At 47.3% G+C, this 26,635-nt stretch overlaps 1 protein-coding gene across 1 annotated transcript in view; it reads right to left on the bottom strand.

Annotated features, from left to right (window-relative positions):
* GALNT17 (polypeptide N-acetylgalactosaminyltransferase 17) overlaps window positions 1-26,635 on the bottom strand; it is a 237,154-nt gene that overhangs the window by 79,593 nt on the left and 130,926 nt on the right. Inside the window, exon 6 of the mRNA XM_074557284.1 lies at window positions 7,780-7,897. Within this exon, the coding sequence (XP_074413385.1) occupies window positions 7,780-7,897 (118 nt within the window). The remainder of the gene's footprint in view (window positions 1-7,779; window positions 7,898-26,635) is intronic.

The following is a 26,635-nucleotide window of genomic DNA, read 5'->3' as shown; positions in this document are numbered from 1 at the left end:
TGATGTGCAGCCTTGGATTGATGTAAAAATACAATGCGCAGACATTAGGCAGAAAAATCATGTTTCTATGTTTACTTATGTTTCTATACTTTAAGTAAGAATATGCCAATGATGCCTCAGGTTCAGCTTTTGTATTTTTTCACATTCTGTGCTGCTTTAGTGTGTGTGGTCTTCCAGCTGCACTCTCTGTCCAGGAGGAGTTCAGATGAGAAGGAAATGCAGCTTAACCAGCTCTGAGAGCCTCAAAATGGGGGTTGTTTGTAAAAAGAACAGGCCTGACCTCAAAGTCCTTGGGAGAGGACAGCAAAGCCTCACAGACACCCCAAACACACTAAAAGCTGCTTGGGAATTTTTAACTCTGATGTTTTGGGTTGGAAATCACAGGAGTGCAACAGCATTGATTACATCTTACCAGGAATAATCCTGGAGCTTAGGGGAAATCTGTAGTCAATGAAGAGAGACTGTCATCCCTGGAAAAAGGCAATGCTCACTGAAACAGGGCTGCTCCTGCCCTGCCTGAGTCACCGACTCCAGAAGAGGGAAAAAATCAACTTTGTGGCTCTGGCTGAGGTGGGAAGGGACCTGTGTGTCCCACAGCCCCAGCAGGTGCATCACAAGTGAGTCTGCTCCTAAGAAAGGACAGATAAAAAGACAAAAAATCCCCTTGCTTTGTAGTCACAACAGGCAGGGAACTTTCCAAAGGCTTTAGGAAAATTATGGGATGAAAAAACTCCTCATTCCTCACCTCAGCTCATGATGAGCCTCATTTCTTGGTGTCACATTTTCCTTGGCATTTCCCAAGAGTGTTTTTTTTGTCAGAAGACAAAGTTCAGGTTTGCTGGGAGTTGGATTTTAGGGAGAGATAAGGCTGCTTTTTCTGGTTTATGGGGTAATGTCGCAGACATCTTTTATGAAAAATCCTTTCTTGGGATTTTTCCCTCTGAGAAGCTGCAGTTTCAGCAACAAAATGTGAACAACGATTATCTGCTGCTGTGGAATGCAACAGGTGCATCTGTGATAGGCCCATGTTGGATGTTTATAATTAATGGCCAATCAAGGCCCGAGCTATCTCAGACTCTGAGAGAGCTGCTTTTGTTATCATTCTTTTCTATTCTATTCTTAGCTTAGCTAACTTCTGAGGAAACCTTTTCCTTCTATTTCTTTTTAGTATATATGTAATATATATATAGTGTATAGTATATAATGTAATATATATATCATAAAATAATAAATCAAGCCTTCTGAACATGGAGTCAACATTCTCGTCTCTCCCTTCACCTGAAAACCCCTGTGACCACTGTCACAGAGTAATTTATATCCCAGCACACACAGAGCAAATGTGCTGATGCTCACCTCAGGGAAGAGGGAGGGCAGATTCCAGTGCTGGTTCCAGGCACCCAGGAGTACTTTGGAGGACAGTTGTCCTCCAGGGAGAGCTGCTATAAAACAGCTTCCCCAGGTGTCACAGACATCTTTTTATGAAAAAATCCTTTCTTTAGGATTTTTCCTCCTGAGAAGCTGGGAGGCCTCAGGAGCAAAATGTAAGCAATGATTATCTGCTGCTGTGGAATGCAACAGGTGCATCTGGGATTGGTCTCATGTGGGTGTTTGTAATTAATGGCCAATCACAGTCAGCTGGCTCAGACAGAGTCTGGGACAGCTGCCTATGTTATTCTTTCTCTTTCTGTTCTTAGCTTAGCTTGGCTTCTGAGATGAAACCTTTTCTGCTATTCTTTTAGTATAGTTTTGATGTAATACATATCATAAAATAATAAATCAGCCTTCTGAAACATGGAGTCAGATCCTCGTCTCTTCCCTCACCCTGAGAGCTCTGTGAACACGGTCACATTGCCCCACAGAGGATGGAGAGATGGAAGCCCAGGAGAAGTTCAAGTGGTGGAAGTCATGCCCAAGAAACACAGTGTGGTATGGAAACCCAAAAGCCAGCTCTCCTGGGGACACTGGAGGTGTCTTGGGAGTCCCCAGCTGGGCTGGGAGCACCTGTCCAAGGAGTCTCTCAGTGAACAGAGTCAGTGAGAGCCAAATTCTACAGCAGGGGAAGCTCAGACCTCACCAAAATGCAGCAGAAAGAACAACATGGGTGAGTGAGAGCAGAGTCAGAGCACAGCAGGAGCTCCCTCAGGGTGTCTGAAACCCACTGGTGAAGGGCACAAAGAAAGCAAACTCTGCCAGATCCATGGACCTGCCTGTTGGGACCCAGAACATTGCTCTGGCTGCCCTGGAGGACTCCAGATCCTGGCAGGGGCTCAGAGACCTTGGCACAGAGTCACAAACACCTGTGCCTTTGATTTTAGCCCATAGAAACAATCACCAGCTTTGTGTGAAGATTTACAAGATACATAATACAAGATACACAAGAGTTTGAGTAGAATGATAATGAATTTGTCGCAGGGTGAAAAAGTAGAGTTTTGGGGATTTAGAATGGGGGTTCAAGAGGCAAGATGGAGGAATCTGGGTATGTCCTCTCCTTCTCCTTCTTCTTCTTGCCCTCCATCTTCTGCTGTGATGGTGACACTTCTGGATTGGTTTAGAGTAGAGACAGACTGTCTAACATAGGTGATAGGTATTTGAAAGTTATTGTAAATAAAGTACACACAGTTCTTAGTATGAAAAGCCAACAGCACCCCAAGGGCAGGGACTGTGCCACAACCCGACCTGCTGGACAGATCTCAGCAGGTCAGAGACAGAATGGAACAGATCAGAGAAAATAAACAACCATGAAAAGCAGAAAACCATGGAATCTCAATTTCTTTGGTCATGGGGCTGGGAGAAAAAGTGATTTTAATACCTTTGGAGCCATTTCAGCAACACCAAACCTGAGACCTACACAGCCCTGTCCTGGCTCCACAGCCCAAGAGCCCCAGGGCTGCTGTTCCTCTCTCCACATCTGGGTTTCACCACCCAGGCCCTGGACAGGCTCTGAGCTGGCCCAGTGTTAAAGCAGCCCCTGACAAATCCCAAGTACTGCCTGCCAGAGGCACCAATCCCAGGAGAATCAGTGAAAAGCTGACACCTGCCAGAGTTTGAAGTGACAACGAGGCATGGCTGAGTCCTGAAATGGATTTCTTCACCCACCAGTGACTCTCACACGGTTATTGCACGGGCAGAGCCGTCACATTTCCCAGCAAAGATGATCAGAGCCTTCCCAGCATGAAAATCAGCTTGTCAGGGACAAGAGGAGAATCAGCTGGGGTGACAATCAGTCCTTCCTCCCTGCTCCCCTCTCCAGCAGATAACAGGGAGGACAAACCCTTTATTCTCAGAGGGAGGTGATCTGGGCACCTCCTGCCACCCCTTCCCCAGCAGGGACAGAAACAACCCTCAACTGCTCAGGAACAATCCCAACACAGCTCCACCCCTGCAGGAGGCTGGGATGGAGAGCATTTTATCCGTTTAGAAAACAAGAGCAGAGCTCCAGCCAAAGCACCCTCGAGCACCCTGCAAATCCCGAGCTGACTGCTCAAATGGCAGAGCTCAGAGCTGGGCTCGCACTTGTGCTGATTCCTGCTCTTCAAACAAATGCAGGCAGTGATTGGGTATTGTTCAGGGCTGCAAATATTTCTTCCCACCACACCACAATCACTGTGAAGAGCAAAATCTCCTCTACCAGGGGTGCAGGTACAAACAAACAGATGGAGGTTGTGTATTCCTGGTGTATCAGTATTTCTGAGAGCTTTCCCAAGGTCAGGCCTACCCTGGTCTTATTTCCCTCCAAATTAACTTGATTTTTATTTGCAAACATCCTTAAGCCCTAATTTCTAACTGGATATTGGTGTCTGACAGATAAGATACTTATAAAATACTGGTCTGGAGTTTATATTGCTGGCATGTTTGGAGTGTGGGGTTTTCTGATTGATTGTTTCAAACTCTTTTTATGTTTAGGGTTGGGGGTTTTTTGGGGTTTTTTTGGGGGGGTTTTTTGTGTGTGTTTTTTGTTGTTTTATTCTTTTTGGGCTTTTTTGGTTTTTTTGGTTTTGATGTTTGCTGACCTGCAGGAGCCTATAAGGTCCTGCAAGGCACCAGCAGGTCTGGAGTAGCTGCTCCATGCTCCTTGTGCCCGAAGATGGAGGAGAGAGAGCTGATCCATCCCCTCACAGCCCCACACAGCAGTGCCAGATGCAACCCCCCTGGCTGATAAAGACAATTTCTCCAGGTTTTCGTGGTTTCCCTGTTGGTTTTTCCACATCTTGCTCCAACTCCCCCATTTCTTTCCCTGCTAGGTGAGCCCAGAGTTTCATTCCTGGCTGGAGGGAAGGACGTGGAGCAAATCCTGAGGAAGCCACAGAGCTGCTCCAGGGCTGGAGCCAGGGTGGAGAGCTGGGGGTGCTCAGGATAGAGATGGGAAGGATTTGGAGAGACCTCAGAGCCCCTTGCAGACCCTAAAGGGGCTCCAGGAGAGCTGGAGAGGGACTGGGGACAAGGGATGGAGGGACAGGGACAGGGAATGGCTTCAAATGGACAGAGAGCAGGGATGGATGGGATGTTGGGAATTGGGAATTTTTCCCTGTGAGGGTGGGCAGGCCCTGGCACAGGGTGCCCAGAGCAGCTGTGGCTGCCCCTGGATCCCTGGCAGTGCCCAAGGCCAGGCTGGACATTGGGAGCACCTGGGACAGTGAGAGGTGTCCCTGCCATGGCAGGGTGGGATCAGATGGTTTTTAACATCCCTCCCAACACAACCAGTCCATGATTCCATGGGAATCCCACCCCATGTGCCCCGTGCACATAAATTCTCTGGCTTGGCAGCACCAGTGATCTGCCTTGCTGGATTCAGAGGACAAATCTCGGGGGAAAAAGTCTGGGGTATTAAGAGGAGATGCCACGCTTTCCTTCTGGAAATACTTTTAAAGCTCCAGGCCGACCCCCAGCCAATTTAACAGCAGCAGTAAAAGCAGCTCAAGTCAGTGGTTAAACCTCAAAGGGATCCCTGAATTGTGCTTGACTTAATGAATCCAATAATCGATTCCTGCAGCACAAATAAGGTGTGGAATAGATCAGCTAATAAGCATTCTCAGTTAATTGCTTTCTTCAAGTGACAATTTGTACAAATGATACCATCAAAGTAGTAATAATATCCCTATTGATTAAATTAATCTCGAAAAGACAACTCAAATAACTTTAATTAGCAATGCATGACACAAGCACAAAATACTCTGAAAACAACCTTGCAGCCCATCCCAGACTTGGAAACCGTGGCAGCAGCCATGGCACAGACTTTGGCATCTTTATTCCAGCAGATCCACACAATTTTATGGAGCATCTTTAGGGAATGTCTGTGACTAACCATGAAAAGCCATTAAGCCTCCCTGCAGAGCACAAGAGCCCAGGCAGCCTCCCCACTTAGTCACACTCACTGAAACCCAGGGCCACAAACAGCTCCAAAAGAAATGAAAACTTTCCAGCAGGAGGAGCAGGGATGGGGAAAGAAATCTCTGTGACAAAATTCCCAGCTGGAGCTGCCAGGGACCCACAGCAGCAGCAGCACTTTCAAACCATGAGATTGGGCACCATGTGGTTTTTTGGGGTCCCCCATGGCAGGAAGGAAATTATTAATCTGGCTTTATGTTCTTAGAAGGCTATTATATTATATTATATTATATTATATTATATTATATTATATTATATTATATTATATTATATTATATTATATTTATTATGCTATACTAAAACTATACTAACTAATTAAAAACTTGTGACTCTCTCCAGAGTCTTAACACAGCCTGACCATGATTGGTCATGAAGTTAAAACAATTCACATGTTGGATAAACAATCTCCAACCACATTCCAAAGCAGCAAAACACAGGAGAAGCAAATGAGATAACATTGTTTTCTTTTTTCTCTAAATGCCCCATCCTGAAGCATTTATTTAATTAATTTAGTTAGTTTATTTATAATCAGGACTCTTGTACAGGGCTTTGGCCTTTCCAGGTTAGTCCAGCTCAACCTTCTCAATTCTTTATTTCCATTTCTTATTCAGATTACTCAATTTATTTTCCCATAACCACAAGGTTACCTTGTGCTTTTGCCTGAAACACTCTGAATTTTCCATGCCCTTCTTGTAGCCTCAATGAATTTATTACTTTGTTTTTGTTCTTTGGGCAGTTCTGACTAGATTTTTCAGATATTTTGGTGCCAAAACTGCTGCCAGGATTTGAGGTCAGGCTGCACCAGTGCAGAGCAGAGAGGGACAATCACATCCATGAAACATTTAAAAGTGCCCCAGGATTCTCAGAATGAAGATGGAATTTGCACCATCATCAAAAAGAAGCACTTTCTGCATTTATTTTCATCCAGGAATCACTGAAACAACCAAGGAGCCCCCAAGTTGCCTTTGGGACTCCAGACAGCCACTTATCAGGCAAAACAGCAAAACACCCACAAATAGATTTTTGGAGCTCAATAATCTTTAAAATTCTACTTTCTGTGCAGCCTTACAAGGCAGATTTTAAAGTATTTTGCCTCTCAAAACCACCAGTAATTTAAAAACCTTGACCAGAACATGCAGCATGAGTGTGAAAATGCATGGCTTGGAAACTCAAGCTTGGGAAAGTCACTTGGGGAACAGAAGGGTTTTTTTCCCCACAAGAATGTTTATGGGCCTTTCTAAAAAATTCAGCACATGAACAAGAAGAGGACAAACGCCCACCGCTTTCTCTGAGACATCCATCCAATTTTTCCAGTTAAGATGCCAATTTTCAATGAAATTCCCCCAAACCAGGCAAATTAGCTGAAATTACTGTGAGAAGAGCAGCTCCACAATGAGACCAAAAATCCCAAACCCAAACAAAGCAGGAGAGGCACGAGAGGAGCTGGGATTGGAGAGGGATCTCTGCAGCCCCACTGCAGGATGAGCAGTAATTACTTCACAAGGAGAGGAGCTCTGTGGCACATTGAAAACCTTTAATTTCCACTCCCTTGTTTAAGGGAGATTATTGCTCCCCATAGCCAACAACAACAGATTTCCTAAGTTTCCTGTGCCTTGCCAGCAAAGCAGATATCCTCTGGTGAATCTCTGAGCTGAACAATGATTTTTCATTTTTACAACAGCACAATCAATGCAATTTTCCAGTTAGAAGTCTCCAGCCTCCCCCTATCAGCTCGTTAATGCACAAGTGTACTCCAAAGCATGCCTGGAAGAATCTCCACAGACTCTGCCATCCCAGGTTACTCTGAACATGGAATTCATCACTTATGAATCACTTCAGTGTGTGTAAACACTTGAATCACTAAGCCAGATCTAATATTGTACACAGCAATCAGGGGATGTTGTCAGGGGGAGGCACTGAGGCAGCTCTGAAATCCTGCCTTGTAGAGTTTCACTGTTCAAAGCAGCTTTTGTGCTTGTGAGCACGTTTTATTTGCAGATGCTAAATGCAAATGGAAAATATTTGCAGGCTTTGTGTCTTCCTGAGACACTCAGAGGAGCCCCAGCACCCCCAAACACTGCTCACCCAACTGTGCTTATTAAAGATCCCTGTAACTTCCAACAACACTGTGACAACACAGCCAGGTTCAAGCTGGAAATGCCACTTCATCCCAGCAGCTTTTTGCATCAGCTCACACAGATTGGAATCCGAGGAAAAAAAAATGAAACTCATCCCCAGAACCGAGTCATTTTTCTCCCGCAAAGTGAAATTAAAACGCTGTGAATGCCAGAACCCCCCAGCTGCCCTGAGGATCCCAGTCACTGCTCAGCCCAGTGACACCTCTGGGCTCCTGGGAGCACCCTCAGGTGACATCCTGCTGCCCATGGCACTGACCTTGATGCCCAGCTCGATGTTCTCCCCTCCGTACACGTCCATGCCGGGGTCCAGCAGCCCAATCTCGCCAAAGAATTTCCTGTTCACCACGAAGGAGCAGCCGATCATGGCCGGGGTCCTGCGGGAGAGAGCGCAGGGGACAGTGAGGGACACTGAGGGACACTGGGGGACATTGAGGGACACTGGGGGACACTGAGGGACAGTGAGGGAACTGAGGGACACTGGGGGACACTGGGGGACAGTGAGGGACACTGAGGGACACTGATGGGCATTGAGGGACACTGAGGGACACTGATGGGCATTAAGGGCACTGAGGGACATTGAGAGACACTGAGGGACACTGGGGGACACTGGGGGACACTGAGGGACATTGAGGGACACTGGGGGACACTGAGGGACAGTGAGGGAACTGAGGGACACTGAGGGACATTGAGGGGCATCGAGGGACACTGGGGGGCACTGAGGGACATTGAGGCAAGTGAAGGACATTGAGGAACATTGAGGGACATTGAGGGACACTGAGGGACATTGAGGAACATTGAGGGACACTGAGGGACATTAAGGGGCATTGAGGGACACTGAGGGGCATTAAGGGACACTGAGGGACATTGAGGGACACTGAGGGACACTGAGGGGCATTGAGGGACACTGAAGGACATTGAGGGACACTGAGGGACACTGAGGGGCATTGAGGGACACTGAGGGACATTGAGGGACACTGCTCCACCCCTGCTGGCCCACGGGCTCATTGCTGCTGGGCTCAGCTGCCTCCCACCGCTGCTTGTAAGAGCCTGAATAAGGGATATGGGACTCTAGGCTGCTCTTCTAAATGCAGCTTATTGTATACAAAATGCAGTTTCTTGTATACAAAATGCAGTTTATTGTGTACAAAATGCAGTTTATTGTACCCAAGGTGTTACAGCAGCCCGGGATTATGGGTGACAGAGTTGTGCCCACAGCTGTTAGCTCCAGCTGCAGGCAGGCCTGGAGACCCTGAGTTTAGGTTACATTGCATTATAGACTTTTCTTTGCTGAGCATCTTCATACAGTAGTACCAATCTTGATTGTATTTTGGGCGAGGAAAACGGTTGTAGTTGTTTTTTATAGTTATTTTCATATATAACTTCTATAGCATATAGGTAGAAGTTGAGGAGGGTAAGTTTAGGGTTGTAGATGATAATGATTGCTACCAGCCAAGGTGGGAGATGGAAGAAAAAGCTAGGATTTTTCGGATTTGAGTTTGGTTCATTCTACCAGGGCTGCCAAGAGGATAGCCAGGATAGTCAGCTTTTATCTATAGCCTACCATAACTACTGTAATTACCATATTCATGTTACTGTTCTCCAATCACTAAAAGTCAGTACATTACAGGTTAAGCTAGAAGTTGTTTCTCAGTTTTCTTGCAGTGGAAAATTCTGAGACCTTTTTTCTACTTGCAGCATTTGCTGCCTTGTTTGCCTGTGCTCTCTTTCTGCTTGGTAAAAACATCTTCTTGTTTGAGGTGGGTTTATCCTTTGCTCTAAGCCATAAAATCCCCTTTAACTCACACACCCTTTGCCTCCTTGGTTATCCAGTGAGACTGGCTCAGCAATTCTTTTCTTCTATATCAAAACTTGCTTCCATCTCTATTCCTTCTTCATATTCTTCCTTCAAAAATCTTTCTGCTAAGCATACATATCTGTGAGATTTTCTCGTGAAACTTTCATCCTTCCCAACAACCACTCATCCCAAAGATTTCATGGCTATGTGCCTTTGAAGGCATTGTTTTACCACTGCAATAAATGCTCGAAAATCCAAGCTCATTTCAGGCTGTACAGACTGGAGGAAGGTATGCCTGGAGTTTTTATGGAGGAGCTCTCAGGCTTTGCTTTACTGGAAATACCTCAGGGTATCTGTGGGCAAGGGAACAACTCTGCCATAAATGAAGGAAATATAATAATGGAAGTATAATAATGGAAATATAATAATGGAAATATAATAATGGCCTTTCCCTTTGTCTTAGGTTATATATGGGTGTGTGTTCTATCCCCACCTGTCAGAGCTGGGGCAGTTCTCTGCTGTCCTTGGGGCAGTTTTTTCTTTATCTCTCCCACAGCCAACCCTCCCTCCAGGAGATCTCTGCTGTCCATGGCCACTGAGTGTCCCTGCAGGGCTGATCCAATCCCAGCATCCCATGGGGAGATGCTCCGCCCAGGGGAGGAGCCAAGCATTCCTACCTGGATCCAATCTGAGCCTGGCCCAGCACAGCAGCCTTTGCCCCCTGCATTGCCAGAGGAGCAGCTTTCTGCTGCCCTGCATGGCCAGAGGGAGCCCAGGCCCATCTGCAGCAGCCCTGGAGCTGCAGAGGAAAACTCCCCCCTTGTGCAGGATCTCTGCTGCAGCAGAGCCACAGCTGGCACTGCAGGAGGGCTGAGCCCCCATGGATGGGGCTGGGACACCCCCTGACACACAGGGGCAGGGACTGCTCTCACTCTGGCTGTGGTTTGTTGTTGTTGTTTGTATTATTGCATTTGTATTTTAAATTTTCCTAGTAAAGAACTGTTATTCCTCTTCCCGTATCTTTGCCCAAGAGCCCCTTAATTTCAAAATTATAATAATTTAGAGGGAGGGATTTCGCATTTTCCATTTCTAGGAAGGCTCCTGCCTTCCTCACCAAACACCTCTTTTTCCAAACCAAAACACCCTTCTCCTACTTCCAGCTTGTCTGGAATGGAGTAGACTTTAGGATGGGTATTTTTAGGGTATTCCAGGACAGAGCATTTCCAGTTGGAATCACAAAAGAGCCATGGCCACCAGCAGCAAGCTCGCTGCAAATTCATAGAAGCAAATCCTGTAAAAACTGTTTGGAGAAGCATCTGTGGGGTCACTGCCCAGTTCCTCCAGTATCAGCAGGGCTCAGGGTTAGGGATCAAGCTGTCACATCCATCCTGCACTTCGTGCCCTCCAGCTCAGAGCTCTCAGCTCACACTGCAGGAGCAGCCAGGGACAGAGAAATAACCCAGCAAACTATGAGCATCAATGGAATAGCACAAGGAGGGAGGAAAATCACAGTGCCAGGAGTTAATTTGTCATAACTGTGCAATTTTAAGGACATTATAGATGGCTGTGTTTACTAATGACCCTCATTACTCACAAACCCATGGACCAGCTCTCCAGCTGCTCCAGCTGCCCTGAGATGAGGATGCAGTTGTGATTCACAACACACTGAGATCACATTTCAGGGGATTTTTGGAGTGCTTAGCCCTCGTGACCCTCTCCATAAAAGTGCACTTTGCCCAGAGCCCAGCACTGCACATCCCACGTGGTTCTGCTTGGGGACACTCTCAGCTGCTGCTGCTGCCATGGTGTGTGCACTGTCTGCCCCTGGGATATTCCCTGTGCTGGAACAGAAATAGAAAAAGCATTTTCCCATCTGACTGCTGCTCTTTGGATCTGTGCTGTAAAGGAAAATCCCAGGGACCCACTCAGTCCAGCAGGGAGGTGCCAGTGAATTTTACAGGGAGGGTTTGGCCATGAAGATGCCAACATCCCAACACAAGGTCCTGACAGAGGCTGATTTTGGGAGCTCCAGGGCTCCTCTGCCCACCCTGAGCTCTCAGCTCTGAACAGGGGGATGGGATGCCCATTGTCACCCTGGTTTTTTAAGATTTTCTAAGCCTTCTGATGTTGACATTCTTGTAGCGAACTATCTCACACACTTTCTGTAAATAACTCATTGTTTTGCATTCCTTTATGGAGGAGGAGAAATTTGATGGACTGCTGGTTTGACCAGTGTCATTGGAGAGGTGGCACTGTCACCTTCCAATCCACTGCCACATTTAGAAAACTATAAATGTTGGAGTCAGAAAATAAACTTCCCTTTTTCTTCACCTTAAGAACAGCAGTGTGAGCTTGTGTTCTTTGGTGTCCTATAGTGACAGCCCATCCTCACCTTTGTGAGCCCATGGAAGTCCCAGGGCCCCCAGGAATGGCTGCTCTGCAGAGGGAAGCTGCTCTCGAGGCAGGAATGGGCTGACAGGATCCTGTGGGGTAACAGCAGCCCCCAAATCCTGGCCCGAAGCCCATTCCAGCCCTGTCCAGGCCATGGAGCACTCCAAGGCTGGACTGAGCAGATTTGGGCTGCAGAGGTGGAGAACATCCCTGAAGTCCCCAGAGCTGGCTCACAGCTCTCCATCCACACCTCACACAGTGCCCAAATCTGCCAGGGCAGCTCCTGGGGACCCCAGGGCAGCTCAGGAATTCCAAGGATTTCACAGCTCAGCTCCACCAACAGCCACCAAACTCATCCTGATTAAACCCACGAGTTCCTTGGATGAAAGCTGCCCACTTTAATATTATTATTTATAGACATTTTAATATTTCTAATAGAAAGTTGAAGAGCTGGATGCTGCTGCCACATTAAATTAGTTCCAATTGGAATCCATCAGAGGGTTTTTCCAATAGATTTCTTCTCTGACAGCTGGCTCAGCCTTCCTTCCATGGAGCAGGATAATGTTTCATGGTTTGCTGCCACTCTGGTACTTAAGATTTCAATTCTCTTGCCTTATTTGTAGCAAGTTAACTGCCATTAACAGAAACAATTCCTTCTGAAATGATAACCACCTTACAGATGCCAAATCTAATAGTTCCATTATCCTAGATTACCTCCTGGAATTTAAGAGAAGGGAAAATTGCTCTGGTTTTATCCAGGGTATGAACAACCCAGTTCATCTCCTCCACTGGGAATAGGTGTGGAAACCTCTGACTTCTCCTGTCAAAAACTGTTAGAGACACTTAGAGGAGAGGTAAAAGCCTGAAAAAGAATCCAGGAGAAAGTTTCAGACACAGGAAACTGCATTTTGGACCAAATAATGTGGATCAGTGGGAAGTCTCAACCAGGTAAATGAGGTTTTCTGGGCTGGAAACAGCTCAGGAGCCTTGAACAGGAGCTGTACCCTGAGAGCTTCTTCTGTTGTTGTTTATAAATCATGGAATGGTTTGGGTTGGAAGGGACCTCAAAGCCCACCCAGTGCCACCCCTGCCATGGCAGGGACACCTCCCACTGTCCCAGGCTGCTCCCAATGTCCAGCCTGGCCTTGGGCACTGCCAGGGATGGGGAATCCATGGAATAACCCCTGCCAGGGCCTGCCCATCCTCACAGGGAGGAATTTCTTCCTGAGACTCCACAACATGACACTTCATAAATAAAGCCCAGAGCCATCAATCCTTCCCAAAATTCTCTTAGAAACAGCTGAACTGGAATTTAGCAACTTCACCTTTCAGTTTTCCCCTCCCATTGTGCTGCACATCCCATTCCAGCCCAGGATCCCAAGGCAGCTCCCAAGGCACCAGTCCTGCTCCCTCCAGCAATCCAAATTAAGTGCTCCATTCTCCTCTCTAGCAATGCCTCCACATTAAATAAATGAGGAATCAAGCAGCACTCAACAATTTAAATAAAAACACCATTTGATTTGGGAGTAAATCCCTCAAAAAGGTGGCCGCTGACAATAATGGATTGCTCATCCCCAACGAAATAATGGCCTGCAGACAAAGAGCTGATAAAGCCTCTTGTTCCTCTGCCCCTTAATTAAAAGCATTTACACAGCTTGTTTTTAAAAATCACCCAGCTCAGCCGAATGCATTTTTATGTGTCCGATAGCTATTCTCCCTTTAATGAGAAAGGAAAAGCAGAATTTGGCAGGAAGGAAGAGCAGAGATGCTGAGCAGAATTATTGGATTTGTATCCAGAACTCCACAGTGTTACTTCCTTGCCATTCTTTTGGTTGGTTCTTCTACAGAACAAGTGAAGAAAGGTCAAGAAGAGCAGCTTTTATGAAATATCCTCCTCATGGATCTCTAAATAAAGATGAAGGAGATACAGGGAAAAACGTTTATCCTGCTCTATTAAGTTACTTTAATGGTCTGCCTTTCTTTAGCTCACAGTTATCATCTAATGATTAAAAAGTCTCAAGGAGATTGCCCCTTCAATTCAAGGAAATTAATTTTCCCCCACAATTGGATTTGGCTTCCAATTTTACACTAAAGAGCAGGTTATAAAATATGTAGAAAAAAGATATTAAAAAAATAATTAGTGCATTTACCATTGACTGCAAGAGTCTGAGAACAGACTGGAAGAACTTCCAGGTGTCCAAATCCTGCTAAGCTGCTGCTGGTTCTAATAAACCTGGATCATGGAGCTGCTCACCTTCCTCACCACAAGGCACTGCCCAACACTTGGAGCTTTTGGGACAGTCCTGGACCTGCTCAGAAGGAATTTCTTTGTCCCTCTCCCAGCCTTGCCATTCCTATTTCAACACACTGAATCCACACATCCTACAATCGTGGATGGAATCATGGAATGGGTTAAAACTCATCCCGTTCCACCCAGCAGGGACAACTTCCACCTTCCCAGGCTGCTCCAAGCCCCATCCAGCCTGGCCTTGGGCATTGCCAGGGATGGGGAATCCATGGAATAACCTCTGCCAGGGCCTCCCAGGGAACAATTCCTAATTCCCAATATCCCATCCATCCCTTCCCTCTGGCAGTCTGACCCCATTGTCTGTGTCCTGTCCCCCAGTTCCTGGTGCAGGGTCCCTCTCTGCCTTCCCTGTGTCCCCTCCAGACCCTGGCAGGTGCTGGGAGCTCTCCAACCACCTCCTGTTCCCCAGGCTCAACAATCCCAAATTTCCCAGCCTGTATCCATGGGGAGGAGCTCCAGTCCCTTTATCAGTGTCATGGCTCCTCTGGCCTTGCCCCACAACTCCAAGCTCTCTCAGGTTTCTGTGGCTGAGATAACCCCAAGGTATTACAAAGTCTTTTTTTTCCAGCCCCACGACCACAGAAGAAGTCAGGATTCCTCAGCTCTGCTTTTCAAGGTTGTTTATTTTCTCTTATCTGTTCCATTCTCTCTCTGACCTGCTGAGATCTGTCCAGCAGGTCGGGTTGTGGCACAGTCCCTGCCCTTGGGGTGCTGTTGGCTTTTAATACTAAGAACTGTGTGTACTTTATTAACAATAATTTTCCAATACCTATCCCATATGTTAGACAGTCTGTCTCTACTGTAAACCAATCCAGAAGTGTCACCATCACAGCAGAAGATGGAGGCTGAGAAGAAGGACAGGATGTACCCAGATTCCTCCATCTTGCTTTTTGGACCCCCATTCTAAATCCACAAAATTCTACTTTTTCATCCTGCGACAAATTCTCTATCACTCTACTCAAACTCTTGTGGCTTGTAACTCCTCACACAAAGTTGGTGATTGTTTCTATGGGCTAAAATCAAAGGCACAGGTGTTTGTGACTCTGTGCCAGGGTCTCTGAGCCCCTGCCAGGGTCTGGAGTCACGCAGGGCAGCCAGAGCAATGTCCTGGCTTCTGACACAGCCCCTCTCCATGATGGGGACACCAGAGCTGCTCCAGGGGCTCCAGCTGGGGGCTCATGGCAATAATCCCATTTTCCACTCTGGGATTTCCTAGCCCTGCTGCCTCTGCACCTCCACGATCCAGCTGGGGCTCACTGCTGGGATCCAGCATCTCTGCAGGAAACTCTGGGAGGCTCTGAGCTCCAGGGCTGAATTCAACCAACTCCCAATATGCAGAAAATGTCAGGTAAATTATCAAATTAAGGCCTGGGGCTTTAATTAGTGGCCTATCAATGATTTCCCTGATGACAGCAGGGAACGGAAGAACACCACCTTTATTTCCATGTGACACTCTGTGATAAAACACTGGATTTTCTCTTGGCCAGAGGCAAGATTAAGGACCTGCCTGCAAAAGAAACAACTCAGAGCTGTCCCCTCTGTGCTCAGAGAATAAATTAAAAAATACTAAAGGCAGAAATGATGCATCTGACTCCATGCTCTCAGAAGGCTAATTTATTACTTTATTATTATTCTATATTAAAGAATACTATACTATACTATACTACACTATAGAATACAGAAAGGATATTTACTGAATGTTAAAAAGATAATAATGAAAACTCCTGACTCTTTCCAGAGTCCTGACACAGCTTGGCCCTGATTGGCCAAGGAGTGAAAACAACTCCCAGCAGAATGCAATGGAACAATCACCTGTGGGTAAGCAATCTCCAAACACATTCCACATGAGCACAGCACAGGAGAAGCAAATGAGATAATTGTTTTCCTTTTTCTCTGAGGCTTCTCAGCTTCCCAGGAGAGAAATCTGGGTGAAGGGATTTTTTTCAGAGAATGTGAATGCCACAGAGCTGGAGTCAACCCATTCCCAAAATGGGGTTGCAGCAGGACAAGAACAATCCCTGCACAGGGAAATGGGTCAGGCAGAGCAGAGCCCCAGGCAGAGCTGCCCTGCCCCTCCTGCCATTGTCTTCCTCAGCTTCATCCCACTCCCCATCCTCAGACAGGGCTGGGCCACAGCCAGGGGAGGGTGAGCATGAGGCAGAGCCTCCTGTCTGGCCTTGACCCTCTCAGCCTCCTCCCCACGGGCTCCTCAGGGCTACAGATGGGAAATGAGCTGGTGAACATTATGTGTGTGTTAAGTTCAGTTCTGTAGATGCACAGTTGTGTCACTGCAATGTGTCCTCCCCCTTGCACTGCTATCATGGGATGGCCTTGGGCACACAGGGGCATTGGGAGTGGTTAGGTTGTTACTGTGGCAACAGGTGACCCCAAATCAAGGTGTGAGAAAGTGATCTGCACCCCTGGATGGCAGGGAAGGGTCACTGACAGGACTCTAGGAGGGGCTAAGGGCATAAAAGATGGAGCATCCATTTGAAGATACGCACGTGGCTGATAATCACAGGGGCTCCCAGCACTGTGATTTTTTCCCTATTTACTTCTTTTGTTGTATTTTTTGTTAAGGTTTAATAAACCTTTACAATTTTAAAAGTGAGCAGTCATTTCTCACATTAGCCACAACACCAAGCACGTGTTGCCTCCATCTCAAACCCCTTCCTTACCCCATCCCAGCTCCTCGTGACCCCAAACACCCCAGGCAGGATGTGTTCCATGGAGCAGGCTGTGCTTTGTTAGTGAGCTCATCCTGGATTCCTGCAGGGAGGGCTGAGTGCCCAAGGCCAGGGCAGCCAGGGCAGGCAGCGTCTAGGCAGGAGCCGGATGGCAAAAACCTCAAATCTGGTGTCACACACACAGAGCACATGTCCAAAGGGGAATCGCACATTCCTGTGGGACACCTTGGTGCAGAGCAGGAGCTGGAAGAGCCACGCTCCCAGCTCCCCTCACTGCCAGGGGCATGGAGAAAGCTGGACGTCTTTCCCAGGGATGTAACCAAATGTCCATGAAGGAATGGCATTTCAGTCCCCAGCAGCATCCCTTCCTTAATCTCATCCCCAGGGCAGCATCTCCAAGAGCTGTTCCTTGAACAATTCTGTTTCCCTGCCCCAGTGCCCTTGGTTAATTGTCTGTTTCCAATGGGTTTATTTCCCTGCTGTTGCTAAGTACCACAGAACCTGTGAAACAAATTAAAAATAAGAGATACCACATAAAAGAGATGCTGGATTGAATGGCTTTGCTGAATTTACTGGAGATTAATACCACTTAAACTTTAATGGCAAGGAGGCTGTGAAAACTGGATTTTTAAAAATACCTCTTACATCCACCCATGCCTGCGACCTTGCTGAACACATATTTGACTTTGTCACTGTTCTCTGCCTGCTCTGGAACTTCAGGCAAAGCATTTAACTCCTTTGTAGCTCTGTTTTCTCCTCTGTCAGGTGAGTTTAACACCTGGATGCTCTTGAGAAAAACCATTTACAAATCAGTTTAGTGCTTTCCCCATTGGAGCTGCTGAACTGACTGCTGATATTGCCACAGGTGCCAGAGACTCACCCTGAGTCTCTGGTGAGAAAAGCACTGTGCTTAACAACCTCCTGAGCAAGGCTTTGCTGTTTCCCAGCCTTGCTGCTAGAGCAGCATCAAAAGCTGGTGCCCACTGTGAGAGTCTGTCTGAATTCTCCTCATCTGCCTCACGATTGTCATTTGGGGACCACTGAAGAGAAAACCCCCCTGTCTTCTCTGTAGGAGAAAGTCACACGCCAAAGGCCCTGAGACCTGAGAGCACAGTGCTAAGCTATTGTTCACAGCTGTTGTTTGCTGCGTGCTACACTGAGCCCAATGAGAAGAAGGGGGCACCGTGCCCTGTTTGCAACAACAGCCTTGGGAGCTGTCCCACCTCTCTCCTGGCTGGACTTCTCCTGAGTTTGGGGTGGTCTCCCATACAGACCCTCACCTGTTTTACACCCACCAGGACAGACAGACTGAGATGTGAGGAGCCTCTCCATCAAGGACTGAGACATGGAACCCCCATGTGCAAAGGCCCCTCTGCTCCTTCCAAGGACTGGGACTGAAACCCCCAGCCCGGGGCAGTGTGTGGGGGAGGCAAGCTGACCGAAGCGAGGTGTTTGCCTGCAGGTTGTGACCACTGGACCACGAAAACAATGGCTCTCATTTACTGCTGAGAACATGGACTGCCTGTTACATCTATTCCTTATTGTATCTGTTTCCCCCCCCACACAATTTTCAATAGAATTATCCTAATAAAAACCTCTGAGTTAGTGAGAGATTTTGAGATCTCCCCAATGTAACAGGTGGATCCTCAACTGGATGGACCAAAGGATTTCAACTCTATGTTTGGTAGCTCTATCCCCCTCTTTCTCTCTCTTTCTCTATCTTTTTCTCTCCCTTAATCCCTCTATCACATTTTGCTGTGGTCATTCAATAAAGCTGCATTTGTTTTGATTATCACTGCAAACCCCCTGTGCCATGTTTGTTTTTTGCACTCTGAGATCAAATCCACGAACCATCACAAACCCCGTTCGTAAGGACGGATGGTGACACCCACTCTGTGCCCAGACACAACCTGGGAACCACTGCTGATTTTGATTTTCTCGTCGAAGCTCAATGACAAAATTCCCCTCCAGGATGAAACTGCTGCCTCAGCCCTACCTAAAAGCCTTTTCCTTCCTGGTGTGCTCTCCAAGCCCAAGGATGTCCCAGCACTGAAGATCCCTGGATGCTTGGACACCTCCTTCATGGCCCAGGCACTTTGTACCGAGTCCCCATGTGACGGTGTTCACAGGGGTCTTAGGGAAGAGATGAGGATCTGCCTCCATGTTTCAGAAGGGTTGATTTGTTATTTTATGATATATATTACACTAAAACTATACTAAAAGAATAGAAGAAAGGATTTCATCAGAAGGCTGGCTAAGAATAGAATACCAAAGAATGATAAGAAAAGCTTCTGTGTTGGACAGAGAGCCCGAGCCAGCTGACTGTGATTGGCCATTAATTACAAACATCCACATGAGACCAATCACAGATGCACCTGTTGCATTCCACAGCAGCAGATAACCAATGTTTACCTTTTGTTCCTGAGGCCTCCCAGCTTCTCAGGAGGAAAAATCCTAAGGAAAGGATTTTCCATAAAAGATGTCTGCAACATCCCCAGATGGAAGTGCTGTCCTAGGCTGGCAAATGCTCATGCGCAGGGAGCAATTGTCCCCAGCCCTCTGTGTTTTGCCCCCTGATGTAAAACCCCAGCCCCAGGATGGGGCTGATCCCATTCCCACAGCAGGAGCCCCCATCCTAAAGGCACCAACCCTAAAGGCACCAACCTGGAAAACCCTCCAGGCCAAGAGCCCTGAGCTGGGATGAGCCTTGCCCAGGGCCATGAGAACATGCAGAAGGGGTTTGGGGCTGTTCTCCATCACTGGAAATGTCACAGGTGACATCCCCAATGGCCCTGGTGCTCCTGTGGGCAGCATTTGGGGGCTGCACTCTGAGTCCCAGAGCACAAACCCCAGAGAAGGCACCTTGGCCAAAGTGAATTTGATAATCACCCTCAAATGGGACTGGCTGCTGTGGAGGAATAGAGGAAATAGCTGCAATGCTCTCCCTTGGAAGAGGGCTCCTCACCTGAGCCCATTTCCTGCTGTTGGGGGCACTCAGGGATGCACCCACACCTGGGGGCCCCTCTGGCACACAGAACCTGTCCAGGTGCCCCCTCAGAGCTCAGGGGCTGAGACTCCTTCCCACAGCCCCTACAGCACATCTGCAAACATCTGCATGCTGGGGGTGTGACCCTTAACAGGCCCCATTTATCCAGAAAGACAGAACTGGGGAGTAACTGTGATCACTCTCTGTGATTTATTAGGACACCCCCACGGGAGAGGCCACACAGACTCTCAGGCTTGGGGCTGAGATAAAACAGAGCAAGATTTTCATTTGTGCACTGGCTCATAGTGGAAGCCACTGAAAACTGCATAAAAGATGCAGTGAAAAACACTTTGCCTGCCTGGAAAACACTTCAAATCAAGGCAGGGCATGAAGGGAGCCCAGATCAGCAGAGGTGAATCAGGAAGGCTCAGTATCTGGTGAACCTGGGTTTATTTTCCCTCTGTGCTGGTCCCATGAGTGTGTGACCCTCAGAGCAGCTCTGGAAATCTCTGTTCCATGTTCCCAGCACAGACAGGCTCCAGCGCACCCTGTGAGCAGCCCAGGATGTTTGCTGCTGTCTCATGCTTACAGCACAGCCACCAACAGGAGATAAAGGTCTGACAAAAGCAAGGAGTTAAAAATTTCAACATTAGCTGGAAGGTGAGGGAATCCCAGAGTCCCCATCCATGGATCCCTGCTCAGGAATGGGGCAGGGAAGGAGAGCACACCCCAAATTGACCCCAAACAGGGAGACAGGACATCTGTCACCTCAATCCTTGGGGGCCTCAGTCCCACGGGATCCCCATTAACCTGGCAGGGCTTGCCTGTGCAAATCAGACCTGTTTATTCCAGGCAGGGATGCACAACTCCCCAGGGCAAAGACAGGGCTTCAGAGTTCCCCAGAAGGAGTTTAAAAGCTCATTTGTGCTAATTGGGAGCCACTGTAACCCAGCTCATTGGCAGCTGGAGCAGAGCAGGAGGGGCCTCACAGATCCTGGGATTTAACACTCACAGCACCTTCAAACCAGTGCTCAGCTCCTCAGGAGGACAATAAAGTCTGATTATAAATTCCAGATTGAAGGATTTGAGTTTGCACCTCTTCAAAGCCCCCAGTGCCAGCACATGGGTGCAGAGATTTCACCCTGTGAAGGGAAAAGATTTTGTGGCCTTTTATTTCAGAGGAGGGCTTGGGCTGTAACCTTGCAGACCATCTCATTTCAACCCCTCCACCCCAAACCATAAAGATCAGGTGGAGTAAAAAGGAAATAGATATTGGCATTGAATATAAAAATATTCAAAGAGGAATAACATGGATTTCTTTAACACTTGGCACTTACAGCCTGACTGACAACAAAACAAAGTGCAGGAAAATGCAAAGAAAAAAAACCATTTCTCCTTAGAAACCCCTCAGATGGTGACCAGAGTTTGGGTGTTTCTTGAGAAAGAAAAAACCCAGAAAAAAGCCCCAAGAAGGGCAAGAAAAAACCCAAGGAAGAACCCAGGAAAAAAGGCAATCAAGGCCAGAAAAAAACCCAGAAAAAAAAAAAAAAACCAAAACAAGAAAGGCAAGAAAAACCCCAGAAAAAAAAAAACCAAGAAGGGCCAGAAAAACCCCAGAAAAAAAAAACCAGGAAAAAAGGCAATCAAGGCTAGAAAAAACCCAGAAAAAAATCTGAAGAAGAGCAAGAAAAAACCCAAGAAAAAATCCAGGAAAAAAGTCAATCAAGGCCAGGAAAAAAAAAAAAAAAAAAAAACCAGAAAAAAACCAAGAAAGGCAAGAAAAAACCCAGAAAAAGCCCAGAAAAAAAACCCCAAGAAGGGCAAGAAAAAACCCAAGGAAAGACCCAGGAAAAAAGGCAATCAAGGCCAGAAAAAAAAACCCCAAGAAGGGCAAGAAGAAACCCAAGAAAAAAGGCAATCATGGGCAGAAAAAAACTCAGAAAAAAAACCAAAAAAACAAGAAGAGCAAGAAAAAACCCAAGCAAAAACTCAGGAAAAAACCCCAAGAAGGGCAAGAAAAAACCCAAGAAAAAACCCAGGAAAAAACCCCAAGAAGGGCAAGAAAAAACCCAAGACTGCATGTGCTCATCTGATCCCAAATCCAATCCTAAATCCATTCCACTGCCTTGCAGGGAGGACACCCCATTCCTTGTGGCCCTGCAGGTTTGGGGTCTCTGCTGCCCTGGGGTTTGGCTCCTGCTGCTGCTCACACTCCTGAAGGGCCCTTCCAGGAATGCAGGAATTCCTCATCAGGAACACGATTCTGCACTGTAACTCCATCTCCTTCCAGTGCTGCCAGAGTGCTAATTAAATGATAATTACTCTGGGATGTAATGGGTATAACTACCAGGCACTTAACAGGGATGTGGTATTTACTTTGCTGTTTTTAACATGAATTTATTTCTTCTCAAGGGCAGCCATGCAGGTGATTTGGAGTTGTGTTCTTCCTTTCCACTGAGCATAAAAATCACAATGAGCAAATTTCACAGGTAAACAAAGTTGTCTTTGTCTCAGGCACAACAACAACAACCATGCCCTGGTTAAAGCACTGAGCTGGAGCTGAAGGATCAGGATTAACACCCTGAACCTGAGCTTGGTGCCCAAACTGGGACTTGGGCAGTGATTTCTGACCTATCTGCCACCAAAATCCTCCTATGCTTGCTCCAAGTGACATCAGATGGAAGAAACCACAATAAACTGACTTTTGGAGATGAAGATGGGCTCAGGTGAGCATCTCTGCAGAACAAACCTGCTCTGGGTGCTTTTTGGATGAGTTTGGGGTGATTTTGGGGTAATTTTGGGGTGATTTGAGGTGACTTTGATTTTGAGGTTGTTTTGGGGTGACTGGTGATTTTGGGGGACTTTGGGGTGGTTTTAGGGTGATTTTTGGGTGATTTTGGGTTGCCTTTGGGGTGATTTTGAGTTGATTTTTGGTTGATTTTAGGGTGACTTTGGGTTGGTTTTGGGGTAATTTTGGGGTGGTTTTGGGGTAATTTTGGGGTGATTTTGGTGTGACTTTGGGGTGTTTTTTGGGTAATTTTGGGATGACTTTGGTGTGGTTTTGGGGTGATTTTGGGGTGATTTGCACAGTTACATTCAAACCTCCAGTACAACCACAGTTCACCCACTGGTCCCAGTTCTGTCCAGTCCCTCAGCAGCAGCTCCCAAACACCAGTCCCTCCTCAGCTCCCCATTCCAGGCCCTGCTGGAAGCCTGTGCTGGGTGATGCCATCAGCAGCGGGGCTTGCACAGCTCTGGTGCTCTCTGCCACATCCCTGCAAAGATTCAGGAGCCTCAAATCCCCGGGAATTTCAGGGATACTCCTGCAGACAGAGTTTGGGTGAGTGATTTCCATTCCCACCCCGGGCTGGAGGGATGGTTATTGACAGCTGGAGCAGCTGCACTCCCTGGGAAATGAGGCAGCAGCAGAACAGCCCTGTAAGCACCTGGAGGAGCTGAGTAATGCATTTATTGTGACACCTCCTTGACAGCAGCTATTGGTGGGGAGGGAGCTCCCAGCTTTTTCTCCCTGTTCATGCATCCCCGGCACAGCAGCACAATTCCTGGGAAAGCAGCAGATCCATCCTGGGCCTTTCACAGCAAATGTCACTCACTGCTCACTGCTGGGGTTTGTTTTGTTTAAAACACTGAGCAAAGCTGATGGAAAAGAAAAATGAAAATGGGGAAAACTGCAGTGCAATGTAAATGGAAGCTTGGTAAAGATGATTGCCAGGTAAGGGAACTCAGGGGTGGAGAGGATGGGTTGGGTTCTCCTCCTCCTCCTGGATTAGTGCAGATCACCCAACCACAAAGCGCAGAGGCTGATGCTGGCAGAGATTTATCCCAACTGCTTGTATAAGGGTCAGGCACCCTGAGCTGTGATGGTGCTCACAGGGGTCCCAGGATGAGGGAAGAGGTGAGGATCTGACTCCATGTTTCAGAAGGCTGATTTATTATTTTATTATATATATTACATTAGAACTATACTAAAAGAATAGAAGAAAGGATTTCGTCAGAAGAATAGAATAGGAAAGAATGATAACAAAGGTTTGTGGCTTGGGCTCTGTGTCCAAGCCAGCTGAGTGTGATTGGCCATCAATTAGAAACAACCACATGAGACCAATCACAGATGCACTTGTTGCATCCCACAGCAGCAGATAATCAATGTTTACATTTTGTTCCTGAGGCCTCCCAGCTTCTCAGGAGGAAAAATCCTAAGGAAAGGATTTTCCATAAACGATGTGTGTGACACTGCGCCACAGCTCCCAGAGCTGCCACCCCATCCCAGGGACACTGATGACACCAGGGGACCCTGGCAGTCTGTGTTTCCTCCCACAGCTGCACAAGCTGGGAAGCACAAAGGGATTCAAGAGCTCTTGAAAAGGCAGAGATCTGTGCCACACTCCAGGAGTTCTGTGGCCTGGGGCTGAGCCTTCCTTGTGTTTTGCCTGGAAGTTGAGCAGTGTCAGATTCCAGGGGAAAGGATCTGCAGTTTGCCCTGGCACAGCTCCAGCAGGCTGCAGCCTTTAACAAATCCAGACTGATGGAATCTGCAGGCTGGGGAACACTGGAGGGAGGGGATGTCAGTGTCTGAAGCCCTGAAAAGAAGTTGGCTTAGCAGGGAACCTTTGCCAGGGGATGGTCTGCATATCTCAAGGCTGGGGAATGTGAGAATCCACAAAATTAGCAAGTTTTAAGAAAGCTGCAAAAGGCAGGCCTCAGAGGCCGCAGAACTGTGATTGGAGCTAAGCAGCAGCCATGAGATTGGTCAGCAGAAAAATTATTTAAACTGTAGAAAAAGCAAGGAGAAATAGAACAATGGTCTGTGTATTAACACTTGTCTAGAATAACTCTCTAAGCTACAGAAAAGTTTATCTAGTGAGATATTAGGAAGTTTGAAGCTTAATAATGGAGCTCTGTGGGTTGTGTTTTAAGGCTTACAAGCAGGTTATTGGATTTGAAATAAGCAAGCATTGTTTAACCAAAGGCATGTGTGCCTATAGTGGTTGGATAGAACTGCTGTCAATATGATTTTGCTTTGTGTGATTGGTCAAGAAGCTCATGAAGTAAGTTGTAACATTGAATTCTTGATCTGCTGCTTGGGATGTGAGTTGCTGGCATCTTCTCATTGTCATCACCATGCAATGAGACTGATGCTGGAAAATCAAACAGCTCAAGGCACGTTCCCAGCAGTCCTGTCCTGTTTGGGATTTGTGCACAGACCCCGGGTGGTGATAGCGAACCACAGCAGGGGCTGCCCTGAGCTCATTCCCTCACAACATGCTCCAAGAATTCCAATCCCTCTGATTCTGGGACACACCCACAGTGTATTTATGCTGTGTCTTTGCAGAGCCTTCCTGCTTGTGAAAAACCAGCAGTGGGAAGGAAAGAGAAAAACCCCAGTCCTGTGCCAGGAGCTGCTCTGGCTTCGCCCCAGGAGGAACAGCTCTGCCCTCTGTGCCCTTTTCCTATAGAGCACATGTGCCAAAGAGCCAGGAGCGCTTTGACTCCACTCCAGCTTTAATCAGGAACTTCAATCACAGAAAAGGTGCTGAATTAACAGCCTGAGGCAGAGCAGGGAGTGAGGAGAAGCTGCAACATCTGGGTGCCAGGTGCAGGGGCAGGAGGTGGAAATGTTAAGGAGGGATTGAAGACAGCCCCAAACTCCCCTGAGCTGTGGGATGAGTGTGTACAGAACCTCCATGGGACAAGGGCTGCCATGGAAAGGTCCCCAATCCCCACCTGAAACACATCTGAGCACTTCAGTGCTGCAGCTGAGCTGCAAAACCTCCTCATCCCAGTCTCCCTGCTCGCAGAGGTGATGCTGACATTTTCACAGGTGGCACCAAATTGGGGCTGGCAGGCTCTCACTGAGGAATTCACTGGGAATTAAGAGAATCATTAAACCCCAAATTGAGAGCTTGTGATGTGTTTTAGAGATTCTTGCCTGGCAGTTTTAAAAAATCCAAGAGTTCTGTTCTACAAAACACTGCCCAGATTCACATTCCCAGAAATTGTTGCTCCCTGCCTGCAGCTGGGCAGCACCAAAGGGCAGCAAAGGCACTGAAATAACCTATCCTGGGGCAAAATCTCCCAGACTGGGGAAAAAATAACCCAAAACTTCACTCTCATCAATAACCCTCAACCATCACAGAGTCCCTGACTGGTTTGGGGTGGAAAAACCTCAAAACTCATCCACTGCTGGGATCCAGGAGCTCTCTGTCCCTCAGCATTTAGAAACAGTTTGGCCAAATTTGGTCCTAATCCTGCAAACAGCCCCTAATGCAATGTTTGCAATTAGAAGATGTGAAAGAATCCCAAAATCCATATTTTCCATAGGATCAGTGCTTACTCCTGATATTCTCTTCAACTCAGCAAAACCCTGAACACATCCTTGGTACTGAACTCCCACAGCTTCACAGCCCTGATTTTATACATTCCACTCCTCTCCTGCTCCAGAGCTGCTTCCACTGAGGCCAAAGCAGCTCTAATTCTAATTAACACTGATTAACAAAACTGCTGCCTTCTGCCTGGAGGGTTGGGAACTCCTCCCACCCTCCAACAGCTTTTAGGAGACAAAAGGAATCCAGGGAAGGGAAGGAAAGGAAAGGGAAAGGGAAAAGGAAAGGGGAAAGGAGAAAGGAAAGGGGAAAGGAGAAAGGAAAGGGGAAAGAAAAGGGGAGGCCATTGGAGAGGTGGCAGGAGAAGGTCTGAGCTGCCCATAAAAAGCCAAATCAAAGCCATTTACAGAAGGACAGTCTGGGTTCTTGGGCATGGTTAAACCCACAGATTCATGGCTTTAACCACTCAGCTCGTGATCCTTGGCAGTGCAGTGAGCTGAAGGTCAGAGCAGTTGCCTGGTGCCCTGCCCTGCCTGCTGCACCCTCTGCCTTCCTCACTCCCTGCCCAAAACTGGATCTGCACCCACAGCCTCTGCCCTTGGGT

The sequence above is a fragment of the Zonotrichia albicollis genome, chromosome 22 (genome assembly GCF_047830755.1).
Source record: "Zonotrichia albicollis isolate bZonAlb1 chromosome 22, bZonAlb1.hap1, whole genome shotgun sequence".
NCBI classification, from domain to species: Eukaryota; Metazoa; Chordata; class Aves; order Passeriformes; family Passerellidae; genus Zonotrichia; species Zonotrichia albicollis.
Note: the sequence above shows the minus strand (reverse complement) of the source record. Positions and strands in the feature narration are given on the sequence as shown.